Genomic DNA, 15,207 nt, shown 5'->3' on the forward strand with positions numbered 1-15,207 from the left:
CGTCAAGGAAAGAAATTCCAAACTCTGGTTAAGCTTAAGTAACAAGTTTCGTTTTCAATAATTTTCTTTAGTATTGAAAGATATTGAAAATCAATTTTCTAGATAACTAGAAGTGAGAAAAAACTTTACAAGTACATTTTTTTAATATTCAGAGCTTAACATGGTGCTGTAATGAAGTAAATATTTTATTTCTATAAAATCTAAATAGATGTTCTGAACGCACCCATATAAGTTTATTCACGAAGGCTGCTACGCACAAATCGCTGAAAGTAAAAATGTGTAAAATGTTAATCTATTTTAAAAGTCATGCATTAATTTTTAAAAATAACTTTTTACGGAAAATAATAACATTGTTATTTGTTTTATTGAGGGCTAGAATAAGGAGATTAGTAATTTTATAATAGTTTTTGGAGTAAGTTATAACCACACGAAATGTCAAAAATAAAGTTTTGTTGACAGTTGTTGTCATAGCAACGAAATCGAAAATAAAAAGCGGGAGCTAAAACAAAAATATTTAGTTAGCTTCTTTAAATAAAAAAATATGGGCAGCATGACTCGTTGGTTAGACGTAGAAGTAGGGACAGACGACATAGACCTTAATACTTTGCCACAAAACTTAGCGCTATTGGATTTACAAAACGATAACGAATTCAAACTTCTCGTTGGCGATTTCGGACGAGGAGAGGATGGGCCTAAGTTAAAGGTAAAACGTTACTTGAATACTTTATATTTTTTGAACTGAAGAGAGACGAAAAACACTATAAATTTCGGTCGTTTGATCATATCAGCCATAATTTTCACACATACTTGTTCCATTGTTAGGTGTTCAAGGGAGCCATGCAAATATCAGACACGGTACTCCCAGACCTGCCTCTCGGTGTCGTAGGCTTCTACATCAGCGAGAGCATTCCTCGGTCCATTCCCATAGTGGCAGTAGCATACAGCTCTTGTGTGTTCATGTACCGCAACTTGAAGCTGTTCTATAAGTACTATCTGCCGTCTACTGAGCTGAGTATGTGTGAGATGGAGGTTTGGAAACAGGTAAGTAGATTTTATAATAAATTATTTATTAACATCTATAGGTAATTTTGTTAGTCAGATAACATTTACCTAAATAAATAAATATGACAGGTGATCACAGTTTTTAAACTAATTTTTTTACACTTGAGATATAAAAGAGACTGACAAAAATAGGGATGCTCGCTATCCCCACTTTGCTCTTGAGAATTATCTTAACTTGTCTACATTATAGGCATGAATATACATGTAATTTTATATAGAGTGATGGAATCTTAAAGAAGCCAGTGAAAATCCTTACCTTAATTTAAACCAATCAATATTTAACATTTCCAGTTAACAGACACAGCCAATCACAACGCAGAAGCCATAAGTCCGCTCATAGAGAGTCTCAAAGCCATACCACACAATACGCTCACAGTACAGTCAGAGAATCTCCTATCATTAACCCTCGAGCAACAGCTGGAGTACTTGGAAAACAACCCAGAGTTACCCAGCAAGATAAACACGGAGATTGTCTGTATTGGTACACTGAAGATGCACTCCATTGAGAAGTATTCCGTAAGCTGTGTTGTAGTTGCTACGGAAGACGGTGATGTGATACTGTTGGATCCGCAGACTTTCAGCTTGCTATCCCAGGTTAGTACTTAAATGTCTTTGAACCTAATCTTCTTTACTACTCTGGTGCTATAAAAGAAATGAGTACAAAAAACTGCATAATTTTTTGAGCTCCAAAAATAGTGTGATATTGGGTGCTTTCATGAACAAAGAGCTTATTACGAATAACTACTCTTGAAACTTATTTAAAATTTACAAATGTAGACACAGTAATTTAAATTGGCATAAATAATAAAGTAATCGCTCAATTTGTGCCAATTTACATTCCTGTTAATAAGATAATAGGCACATAATTCCTATTAGTCCATTTTTAGGGTTCTGGACCCAAAAGGTAAAACGCGACCCTATTGTTTTCGCTCCTCTGTCAGTCCGTCCGTCTGTCACCAGGCTGTATCTCATGAACCGTGATAGAGTTTAAATTTGCACAGGTGATGTATTTCTGTTGCCGCTATAGCAATAAATACTGAAAACTAGAATAAAATAAATATTTTGGGGGGCCCCCATACAGCAAACGTGATTTTTTTGCTCATTTTCTAAATAATGGTACGGAACCCTTCGTGCGTGAGTCCTACTCGCACTTGGCGGGTTTTTCAATGTCCCGTGTCTATCTTCATAACGTTGTTTGATTTGTCCAGGCCAAAATCTGTGGGGTAAAGAAAACTCCATATCAGATGATAACCACTGGGCTCTATTCTGTTGACTACAGAATTACTATAGCGACGAGGTGTGACTTATTGCTATTTCTGTTTAGCAGGCACTTTTATATGACACTGCTTTTGTTTTATGATTCACACCTTTGCACTGAATTATTAATAATAATCATTTATTATTGACACAAGTTTTATCACAATTAATAGGTGGTTTAACCGACTTCCCTAAAGAAGGAGGTGTCTGCTGTAGTTAGTGGTAATATAGTTATTATATGTATTTTTAATAATTATATTTAATTTAATATAATTAGTCCCATTGGGATATGAAAGTGCACCTGTGTCTGCGCAAATGCTTGTGCGCTATAATATGTCCTGCGCAGTTGGCTAATCTCCTTATATGAGAACAGCCGCCCTGACTGACAATCAGCTAGCACGCTATTTTAAAGTAAATAAGTGTTTCAAACATTCCCGCCACTTTGACCAACATTATTTAATTTAATACAATAATGTGGTAAAAACCCTTCTATGTAACAATTTCTCTTCTTCCTAATTTCAGAGAGAAGTCAGTATGCGTGTTAAAAAGAGATTGGCCAGAGGGTCGTATACTGTTCACGACGGATGATCACATTATTGCCATAGAAGTGGTGACGGCTGATAGCAGCGTTATGGTCATATGCGCTGATAATACCATGGCGTGTTACAGTAAGAAGGTATGTTTTTCGAATTTTTAATACTAGGTAGCTTTAGTCTAAAATAGCTGTTAAGTTCCCCGCATATGATTATTAAAATAGCCTTTATAATCTTCTATTGGTCTTTTTCCGAGGTTACTAAACAGACTTTTTTCTATCCCACTGTGTCGCGTTTAGGCCTCTTCTCAATACAGACAAGGAAATAGTGTTAGGTAAGTTACCAAACTTTATGACATTGTGGGAGGCGCTGCCCAGAAACCATTTTAACATATTAGCCACATTCGCGAACTTCTGCTAAAAAATGGATTTCGAACCGGCCATCAAGTTTGGCTCAAGCTGTACCTACCTACTTACCTTACTTACTTAACATATAATTTCCAGGGCAAGAAGCTATGGTGTTTAACACTAGAACACCGTCCAGTCGCCATGACGCTAGTGCCGGTGCTACACCTCGGCGTGACGCTGACGGGCGTCGCGTTAGCTTCGGGCCACGTGCATCTGTACGACGGCAAGGCGAGGCGGGACACTGTGTTCGTTAGAGGTCTGTGGACCGCCATTATGTTGGATCTTAGAAATGTAGGAGCCATTTTGTGTCGAGGATTAAAGAAAAAAATTACTAAAACAATGAATTGATAGGAAAAGAGGAAGTTCATGTAACGAGATAGGGAAACGGGACAAAAAGGGGAAAGAAGTAAATGGCAGTAAGAGAGATGTAGACAGTGGGAGCAATGCATTAGTAAGAATGGAGAAGATCGGATAGTAGATAATAAAAAGGGTAAAGGGAGGGTGTCAGCAAAAACAACAATTTCATTTCTATAAAAAAAAATGCTGTTCCTACCTTTTCAGATGTGGTGTCGGTTATGAAGTTCGGTCAACTGGGACAAGAGGAACACGTGCTTATCATCATAACTGGAAGTAAGTACACGCTTGTGTGTGACAGAAAATTCCCTTTCTCACAAAATGTCTCATCATTCCTGCACCTATAGTATAATAACTTCTATATACTCCCTTATGTATTCCCCTTATATTCTCCCCTATATAATTTAGTATATATATGGTATGTATTTTTAGTATATGTATGGCTTTTTTTGTTTTTCTTCCACACAAAAACTAATTGATGAATTTTGATGAGGCAGTAATATAACATATCATCAAAACATTTTTTTTATTCGGGTGCGCGAAGTAGTCCCCACGGGCCTCGGAAGGAAGCGGGATTTAATATTAATAGTTATTTGTTATACAAGAGGGCAAAGTTGCTTTTTAACCGCGGGCTCAATTTTGATGACCGAGCAAGCGAAGGATTCTAAAATTGAAAAACGAGCGTAGCGAGTGTTTCAATAATTAGAATCCTGAGCGATAGCGAGGGAATCAAAAGAGCACAAGGTGAAAAATCTTTGCACACGAGTGCAACACGTAACTTTTCATACCACCTCATCGAAGAAATTACTTAATGCAAAAAAACAAAATGGCGCGCAAATATGAGTATCAAATTAAAAAGAAGTATCTGTTAAAGTTCATTTATTTGAAAACTCAGTTTAAAAATGAAATGATGTTAAATATCTATGTAAAAACAATAATAAAAAATAATTAATTGAATAATTATTTTAAGCAGTATTTTATTTATTTAATATGTATTTGTTTGAAAAGTCTTATCAAGATTGTCACAAATGGAGTATTGCACACGATATTCTAAATTCAAATCACTTTGCCGCTCTAGAGGATAAAAACGGCTTTTGCGCTCAGATATCAAAGGGTAAAACTACTCTTTCCGAGATGGTGGGATGAAAAATACTTTTTCAGGTGGTAACCTAATGCTGAAGATATTGAAGCGTACGGCGGAGTTCAGCGCTGAGTCCGCCGGCGTGGAGCTGAGCGGCGCGGCGGCGGGCCACAAGCCCTGGCTCATCCCCAAGAAGTCCAAGCTCTTCCTCGAGCAGGCCGCCCGGGAGAGGGAGAATGCCGTCCGTGAGTAGTTTCACACTTTAACCACTTCACTGTCCACGATGTAGACATAATAGTTAAACAATCCGTGTGTATCACATATGAACCATGGGACAGGGAAGTTATGGTGAAGATATTACAGCGTACAGCAAGTTTCGGAAGGCATGATAAAGTAGTAGAACTCGGCTGTCATTTGGACATCTTCTTGTGGAACACGTCCACATCTTTCAATGGTGCAAAAAGCCTTTGTTTAAATAACTTATTTTTATCCTTTTTCTTTGTTTGAATGGAATTTCTTGTAAGAGTTGCTGTTTCAGACGGGTGACCCGCTCGAATATTTTACTCCTGAGATGTCAAAATAAAAAGGTTTATTTCGTCGACGACAACGTTTTAATTATAGGAGAAAATCTGTTTATTTTAATTTTATTTAAGCTTGATTCCAAATTCATGCAAAACGACACCTATTGGAATTTTCCATTTGGAGCTACAATGATCGGGAGATTTTTTAACTTGTTCCATAAATAAATATGTATTATGTTTTCATTTGTTTTGCAGTAATGCACGAAACATTTCAACATGAATTGAACCGACTGCGGCTATTGGCTGCGAAGACGTTGCAGGAGGCACATCTCAAGTCCGACAACTCCGTCGGCACCGGACGTATGGAGTCTCTGAGACTCACTGCTGAGGTAAATTCACCTCTATTGCTTGTAAAATATCATCATCACCATTAATATAAGGAATTTTCGGCTGTCTTTTTCATTTAATATTATGTACCAATCCTTCTTCTCTTATAAGTACTCTTGTTGTGCCCATCAGGGTCCAAAATTATAGCTACTATTTTATAATGCCCACCTTATACTGTTCGTTAGTGAACGCAATATAAATTAAGATGAACGTAATCCAGTGTTGGTTGATAACCATAAAACTTACTGTTTGAGTGAAATGATATGCAAATCTTTTGACCTTGACTGCCATTTTTCCAAGTTCCTAACAAAAACGATTCCGATTAAACACAGGGAAACTTGATATAACATCCAAATGGGCTCAGTAATTTTACAAACCCTGATGATGTCCTCCTAGCCGATTATCGGCTACGGCGGCTGTTCTGTTGTAAGGAGATCAGCCAGCTGCGCAGGACGTATTATAGTGCACGAGCATTTGCTTGGACACAGGTGCACTCCCTATTCCTTCACTCTCATAGCCCGATGGGACGGTAATCCGACACCACCGGAGAGAGATCAGGTGCATGACCGACATTAACGTGCTTTACAAACCCTATCAGACAAGTTAATAGACATAGAGATTTACCACCTACATTTTATCTATGTTCACAGGTGGAAGGCCTAGGCCCCGTGTTCCGTGTGACGCTAATCATAGAGAACAACTCCAAGGAGAAGGCGGTGATAGGCCTCGCCATATTGTTCCACGTGCACACGCTCAATTATAAGGTCTCCAATCCTTATATCAAGGTATGTGAATTAAATAACCGAATTTAGGCTTAAATGTCCAGTGTATAAGGTAGAAAATTACTTTATCTTAAAATAGTGTCCATTTCAAACTTTCACCTCTAGGATTTACTAGCCTATTATTTCACGGAAGAAATAGATTACATCTGTAGATACTACAGCTTTCTGCCACTAAAGGAATGGAAATAGAGTTCTAGATACAAAACATTTTTTTAAGTTTTATTATTCTGCAAAATATAGACGTAATTTGGAATACATGAATGCCTATTAAAACTCTAGGTATATTAATTTCAGGTTCCTCTGCTCTCACCAGGCGGGAAACTAAAATTCCCAACAAAAATAGAAGAAGTATTCGATGAAAATATAAGTCCTGACGTCTTATTCCGACCAGTGACAGGCCAGGGAGGTGAAAGGTCACTAGTCAAAGTGTTACTACTGAAAGAAGGGCGAAAAACTCCGGTACTCGCAGCCACGGTACAAATGCCCCCCACAGACCCCATGATGTTACCTTTCGACAAGATGCAGGAAATTGCAGCAAATGATGACCCCAACTGGAGGATTAAAACGTAGTTTGGTTTAGCGCCATCTAGTGGTGGTTTGTCGTACTTGTAGTACGAGTGTGGGTTGATAGATGGTGTTGTTGTAATGGAGGTTTTAATCTCAGGATTTTTAATACTCAAAAGAAATTGTTGTGTGTTAATAAATAAAATTATGATGAACATTATTTTTCTGTTTGCTCCTGTGTAAGTTTGCTTCTTACCCATATTTTAATATGTTTTTCGTTATTTTTTTGTCCCAGGCTTGTTGGTAATAATTATTGCACTCTGTGTAAAATCTACGTATGTGCATTTCAAAATTGGCTAAGAATTTCAACTTACCATACCTACCATATAAGTTGGTTACGTGCAGCATGCATCCAACAATATACGTGGAATTGGTTTCGGTGTTTCTACTCAAGGTAGACATGAAATGCCTCATTACCGGGTTGTTTGACCGATGTTAGGGGAGGGCAAACTTATATGTTAAGTATTCCAGGAGGGTAACTGGGTTGAGTAGGTCAGATAGGCAGTCGTTCCTTGCAAAACACTGGTACTCAGCTGCATCCGGTTAGACTGGAGGCCGAACCTAACATAGTTAGGAAAAGGCTAGATAGATGATGATGAAGGGAGGGCAAACTTGATGATGATAAACTATTTTCCATTTGTTCGTTCTATTGGTATGTGAATCGGAAAGCTATAACTAATACCTAGATATTACTATCAAAATAATAAAATCACTGGTTTACGTGTCCTGTCCACGAGCAAAGATAACGTAAAGTATTAAAAGATTTCGGATCGATAACGATATCCTTATCATCTTACCTATAATGGGGTATGTATTAGTAACCTCATGTTAGCTTAATACCACTTTTATAAAACGACAGGTGTTTAAAACCAAAAAGAAGGTAGGTATCTATAGCTTGTTAGTCATTGTTGCAAAAATACAGCAAGCGGTTATTTCATGAGTCATTTAAACTCACTAAAGTGCTTAAAACTAAACCTAAAAATTCAATACTTTTGTAATGTCAGTTGTGGTGGCCTAGTGGGCAAAGAACCAACCTCTCGAGTATGAGGGCGCGGGTTCGATTCCAGGTCAGGCAAGTACCAATGCAAATTTTCTAAGTTTGTATGTACTTTCTAAGTATATCTTAGACACCAATGACTGTGTTTCGGATGGCACGTTAAACTGTAGGTTCCGGCTGTCATTGAACATCCTTGGCAGTCGTTACGGGTGGTCAGAAGCCAGTAAGTCTGACACCAGTCTAACCAAGGGGTACCTTGTTGCCCGGGTAACTGGGTTGAGGAGGACAGATAGGCAGTCGCTTCTTGTAAAGCACTGGTACTCAGCTGAATCCGGTTAGACTGGAAGTCGACCCCAACATAGTTGGGAAAAAGGCTCGGAGGATGGATTGTAATGTCACAAAAATCCCGTCCATATCCGGTGGCATAGAAACACAACGTAATTTCTTTTAACTTCGGATGTCAAAAACAGTTCTTTACAAGGTTTTAGAAGCAGCAAATCCAAAGTGTGATCACGATGATGACAACCACACCTGACGATTGATCATAGAGTTAACAAGTCTTGACGCGGTCAGTCCAAGGGTGGGTGACCATCTTGCCATGGCGAGGAGGTGCTTTGTTTCGGAAGGCACATTAGATTGATGGGTGCCAGCTATCTTTTGAACATCTCTGGTAGTCTTTACAGGCATTCCTACCCCTTGGTACTGGTATTGTCATGGTCTTGGTTGCACAGATACCTAAACTGGATTGAGGATCTGTCGCTTAACATAAAACACTCTCATCAGGTTAAGACTGAAAGCCGAGTCCGCCCAACATCGTTTAGGAATAGTCTAAGCTAGGTAGATGATGACGTGATTTTCCTTAGTAAGTTGAAGAGGTATTAACTAAATTGCAAAGTACCCATCTGCTCTAACTGGAAAGGGTAAGAAAAACTTTATGCTTTTACTGTGTTGCTGCTTATTAGGCCTTCAGAACGTTCTGTGATGACAGTTCAAGTTTGGTGCACGACTTTGACCTTCGTCGAGGTCGTCAATATCGCTAAATCATTTCGTGATATCTAAAGTCCAGCTCTCAACCTGCCAGATAATGTGATATAGAACAATCTTATCTGCTTACCTAAAGGTAATATTTAGCATACTCACTTGCTCTACCAAGTTCCTACTTATAGCAGCTGTGTCTGCGCAAATGCTCGTGCACTATAATATGTCCTGCGTAGTTGGCTAATCTCCTTACATGAGAACAGCCGCCGTAGCCGATAATCGGCAAGGAGGACATCATAGCAGCTGTAGTAAAGAAAAAAAAAGTCCCGCTTCGCGAGACCTGTAACTATCTATTACTCAAGAATACCTAGCTTTTAAACTGGTTAAAATCAATTAGGTTAACAACTGCGTTTATGCATCTAAAGGTACCAACATGTTTTAGGAACGTAATAAAAGTGTTATGTGACTTACATGCATTTGTGCATTAAGCACTGTACTAAGTACTTAAAAGATAAATACAAGATTATCTCGTGCTTAAGATAAGCAAAACAAACGACAAATAAAATAATTATGTTATCCTTAATTGAAAAGGTTGTGATGCATGAATCGACAGATTGACCGGCCGAACTGTGAAAAGGCTGTTGACAGTTTCAGCGAAGTAGCGACGCGAAAAGATGCGTTTTGAGAGCTAGCTGCCGACCGCATTTGCCGCGACTCGCGACTGCATAAAATCGGCAGCAGCTGCATTATTTAAGTGAAACCGTTTTGGATCGAAGCGGCGACAGCACATGCAGTCGATTGATTTCGTGCAGTCGCTGCAAGTGGTGGGCAGTTGCAGCCGCTAACATTCACAACGTACCTTGAGGAGAAGCAGCGCGAAGCTCAAATATATATTTTGGAACCACTAACAAGAAACAAAAGTTCGGATCATATCTATACTAATATTATAAAGCTGAAGAGTTTGTTTGTTTGAACGCGCTAATCTCAGGAACTACCTACTGGTCCGATTTGAAAAATTAATATAAAATAGATAGGCCATTTATCGAGGAAGGCTATAGGCTACTTTTTCGTATAGGGTTCGTGCAGAGGTATCCACGGGATGCGGGTGAAACCGCTGCCGTTGAAGCTAGTTAGGTATTTGATAATCACGAACTGTTGAAGATTTTAGAATTCGTATTTAAAGTAGTTTTCAGTTAAGAATCTCGTAGGTAACTAGGTAAGTAAATATAATGAGAGATACTAGAGAGTATAGGTAGGTTAGTTAAGCGATATTGTAGGGGTAATCGGTATTATTATCGGGCAAATACCTAGGCATTAGACTAAACCTAGTGACGACCTTATTTCTTTACTATCGGAGCTTCATTTAAAAGATAGCCGGAGCTGTTCCAGCCGGTTGTATTCCGATAATTTATCGATTAAATCACCGATAAGTGTAATCGGTGATAAATAAATATTTAGTGCGCCATTTTTTGTTATCTACGACCACGAGACGCCAGCCGGCTTGATTACGATGTTCTAGGAGTTATACTGTTATAGGATTACAAAGTTGCTGCAAAAAAGTGTTAAGTATTGTGTTTCGGGTTTTGCCTTCTGTTGGATCAAAGTATCATTTTCTTCCGATCTGTATATCTACGTGTGTACCTACCTATATCTGAAAGTAGGGAGATAGATGACAAACGTGTCAAGCTGGAGATCAGATTAGGTGCTCATTTGCTTATTTGCATTCCATGAGTTTCTTTAACAAGGCTAGCTTAGCTTAGCTAGAATGTAATAAGTACTTAAGTAAGTTAAGTTTAGATTATGTCATTGGCTACGAGAGGTATGGTAACTACTTAAGAGGACGAATTGGAATTTTTGGCGCAAAGGATTTCAATTTTTCTCAGTAAATACAAAACGGATCAAAATACAACTTGGTTACCTGAAAGTTCATGATATAAACCTTATTTTGTTAGAAGTGAAAACATGATTAGGTAACTTTTATAACAGAGAAAAATATATCAAACATACGTCTTTTTAAAAAGAGATTCACATATTATGGGCAAACGGGACCGATTTAAGCCTCTTAACTTTTTTAGTAGTTGAGTATATACATACTCTTTAAAATTGTAGAAGGAATTTTTATCAAATTATCATTTCTAAATAATAAAATTACAAAACCATTTTGTCGCTTACGACTTTTAGTTATAAGCTAGCGCGCGTATTGTTATCCTCGCCCCGCTCAGCGGCTCCGACCCCTTTTGGCGCCTTAGATGCGCGTGCCGGTTATGGAATTATTGTTGACCAATTCGTCGCCTTAATTTCAAATAGGATGATGATGTTTACACATTTACTTTCTCAGTTACAATTCACTGTCGGATTTGTCGACATCGACCAGACTCGGTTAGGTATCCCCTGTAAGTAAGCTTTGTGGGGACGAAAAAATCCAAGGTTTACGACTACTAGACTAGAGAACGACTACTCCATAGGTACCTATGACTCAGATTCAGAGTTAATCTTTCGGAGAATAAGTAATTTACCAAGGTTTGTATTTCTCAATTGTGGTTGGAAACACCGAAGGCTAGTGACCAACGAGATGGACCGATCAAGTGAAAGATTCGTCGTCTTTAAAGCTCTACACAGTCGTAAGAGACCGAAACCGGTGGAGGCAAGTCATCCGCCCCAGATGCCACCTTACTGCTAGTGCTGACCACTGCATGACCGCCACTGACCGGACACAGAGTATTTCTCAAAAAAACTTATTAATGTAAGAGGTTGGGAGGGTCTAGAAGAAAGCTTCTTGTATGGCCCTCATGTACCATATTATGGAGAATATGAGGGCCGTTTTTTTGGAACAAAATACAAGCACAATAAAAAACTAACCATCTCGTTGAAAAATCTTCTAAATATTTACAAAATTAAAAGTGCCACAAAATAAATGCAGTGCTCACAAATATGTAGGTAATGGGGTTTTAAGTATCTACTTATAGAATATGATTAACTATAACTTTATCTGCGAAGGAGTCATCAACATGAATCATGTCTTATCCATCATCAACACCGTAAAATAATAAGGAAACACCTATCAGTAGATACAATTTATAAATACTCTTTAGGTACTGAAGGGGCTGATGTGTCATATATTTCATGCATAGGTCTTACCTGCATATGAAATATACCTGCCTCGATGGTCTACCGGGCAGAACTCATCATCCTCCGAGCGTTTTATCCCAACTATGTTGGGGTCGGCTTCCAGTCCAACTGTGTTGGGAACTGCAAGTGCCTATAATATAGGAATTTCTGCCGTCTATTCTTATAAACTCGGTCCGATTCTAAGGGTCTTTTCTTGCAGAATTCTTTCGTGGTGTATTGTTTATAGGCGAGATATGGGTTCAGATACGAACATACCCTTTCTTTTTCATGTTAGTTGACATCTGCTATTCAGAAGTCGTTACATGCACAGACCTACCAAGGTTTCATAGAATGACTAGTTGCCGCAATAGGAACGGTGACTTCATACCACATAATGGAACAGCAAACAGACCGTGTTAATGCTCCACTATGATTAACTGTTAATTGCGCGCTGCGATGTAAGCGAACCATTCGATTGCTCTAGATTGCCTTGTTGGTCACGGGATTTCTGACTGCTGAGTTTGAGGATTTGGGTTAGATTCCCAGAATTATATTTTTTCTTCAAGTCAGAAGTTGGAAGTTAGTGTGTCGGTCCTGCGCCTGATCTCTCTCCGATTGATTCGGATTGCAGTACCGTCCAACTATGAGAGTAAGGGAATAAAGAGTGCCTTTGTCCGTCATTTTTTGGCACCAATGCCATAGAATTCTAGAGCAATGCCCATTTCAATAATACCTATAAATTCTTGTGCTTCCAGTGTTTTTGATTTTATTTTTGTTACATTTTTGATTCAACTACACTTGTCAAAAAGCTGAAAAGAATGGTATTTTTATACTAACCTGTGCCGGTGTAATAGGCATAGGCAGCCACTTCACATTCCTGGTAAATATTTCAGTGGTTCGAAAGGTGTGTCGAATGGAAAATTTTTGGTAGGTATCTGCAAAGTAAATACCAGTATTTTCGACTGTGGCATGTTATGTACGTGTCAACACTTGTAATCGCAACCTATTTCGAAATCTGATAACATTTTGGCAAAAGAAATTGATAAGTTATGCCATCGAACTCTGCAAATGTTCGATGTTTATCAACTGGAATATCGACCTACTTTTTTAAATGGGTCCCTCCCTACCTGTAAATTGGCTAAACCGTTGGACAGCTTATCGCATTTCAAGTGCCTATGTTTTTACTGAATTTAAAAATACCAAAAAAAAAAAAAACTTGTAGTACGAATAGTTTACAACGTTTTCGTTTTGCACCAGTAGTAGGTAGCTTTATTTTTGCTAGTGTGAAAGCACTCTTGGGGTTTCGCCTACGGCTTATTTTTCTGCGAATTATAGTTATAATTATCATAATCAAATCAACAACGGTGTTGCTGTTTTGTTAGAGAACCTATTGGGCATTTTATTTCCATAACACATAAGTCAAGATTAACTTACGCGCTAAATTGTCCAGGATATTTTCTACAGCAAAACGAGAGTTGCAAGACATAACATTGTGGTAGGTATCGTTTGTAGTAAATAGAACCGATCCTTTCAAAGCGTTAAAATGATTTGCAAATAAAATTTGAACATATGGCAAAAACAATAAATTAGCAATTTATTACTTTATGATTTGAATAAATAAAATAATTATTATCAATGTTATTTATCTATATTATTATATCATATAGATAAAATGCTAAGAACTTATCGACTTACCTAATGGAATTTTTAGTAGGTATTCCAAGAAAAAATACTGATTGTGGCTATGGCTATGGCTTCGGACAACTACCTAACAGAAATTAGGTAGGTATTGCAATGATGGTGATGATCGTGGAAATCTAAAATCCATTGTGGTGATGGTTTTATATTGCTATCTAGGTCCTACATCTGTCTTTCAGAAAACGAAACACCTAAAATAAAGAAGTTGAGGTTTTTATAAGGAATCAGTCAATGTGTTTGACACACATAGATATTGCAATATTCTACCAGGACTATGGGATTGTTCGAAGGATGTACAGGGGTCCCGGAACACAAAATCTTCCTCGTTTGGTCAGCAACTGTCTGACACGCTCTATAGTTTAAGGGTTCTCTATTCGCTAACAATTGTCTGTAGGTATCTATTAAGAAAATATGAATGACTAGTGACAAAGCTTTCCTTAACAATGTGATTTTTTATCAAATCTAAAAAAGGTGCAAATGTGCGCAGTAATTAGGTAGGTCATGATAATAAATGATTTTGGGTTAAAAGTACAAATAATTCAAATTCAAATAATTTATTTCAGACATGTATTTGTGCATAATTTCTTTATTCATCATAATCATCCCCCTGCTCTTATCCCAATTTTATTTGGAGTCGGTGCAGCATGTTTTCTACTTCCACACTCTTCTGTCTGCCGTCGTCTCACAAGTAACATTCTTTCTAGCATATCGACTTTCACACAATCCATCCATAGTTTCTTTGGTCGTCCTCTTCCACTATATCCGTCTTAGGGCATGCAATACCGGTTTACCGGTTTCGTTTTTACCGGTAAACCGCCCATTTTTGCAAGTTTTAAATTACCGGTAAAAATAATATGAAACCGGTAATTTACCGGTTTTTACGTTTTTCTGATAAAATATATCAATTGTTCATTTAACGTCAAATCTTTGTTATGTAGCCTGAATATAATGTAATGTTGCATACATTACGTATTGTAAGAGTGTTAAAGTTACTGTTTTTTAGGAAAGTAAACTTGTGTGTCCTTAACTATCTCTAGGTTAGATACAAATCTTCATTCTCATCTTAATTTATAAAATGTAAACAAATTGTATTCATTCGGTTATTCTGTTTTTCCTTATAGCTGTCAGCTCATATTAGGTACAAATGTAGCTATTGCTTATTTTACCTACTCTATGACCTTACTGAGCAAGGGCTTTTACTTCACCACCATGCGGACAGCTCTGAGGATACGGTGGAGCACACAGTCCAGGTGTGCACTGCCTGGGAAGGGTACCGCCGTGTTGTCGTCGAGGCAATAGGCAGCGGCGACCTTTCGCGTCCTTACCTGGTTCAAGCCATGGCCCGGAGCTAGAGGGAATGGGAAGCCGTCGCCGCCTTCTGCGAAGCAGTCATGCTCGAGAAGGAGACGGCGGAGCGACTGCGGGTAGCACCTCTCATCCCAGCCGCTGTAGTGGACCAGGAAGACACCACGGGCGCC

At 38.3% G+C, this 15,207-nt stretch overlaps 1 protein-coding gene across 1 annotated transcript; it reads left to right on the forward strand.

Moving 5' to 3' along the window:
- Positions 1–47: 47 nt before the first annotated feature.
- On the forward strand, positions 48–7,112 carry LOC110372677 (Bardet-Biedl syndrome 1 protein homolog). Its single transcript, XM_064036301.1, has 11 exons — positions 48–703; positions 823–1,041; positions 1,354–1,656; positions 2,271–2,359; positions 2,842–2,995; positions 3,356–3,515; positions 3,821–3,889; positions 4,775–4,939; positions 5,471–5,604; positions 6,253–6,387; positions 6,679–7,112. Exons 1-11 carry the CDS (start codon positions 542–544, stop codon positions 6,952–6,954), a joined length of 1,866 nt encoding a protein of 621 aa, XP_063892371.1. The 5' UTR covers positions 48–541; the 3' UTR covers positions 6,955–7,112.
- Positions 7,113–15,207: the final 8,095 nt, after the last annotated feature.

Source organism: Helicoverpa armigera, chromosome 9, assembly GCF_030705265.1.
Source record: "Helicoverpa armigera isolate CAAS_96S chromosome 9, ASM3070526v1, whole genome shotgun sequence".
Taxonomy (NCBI): domain Eukaryota; kingdom Metazoa; phylum Arthropoda; class Insecta; order Lepidoptera; family Noctuidae; genus Helicoverpa; species Helicoverpa armigera.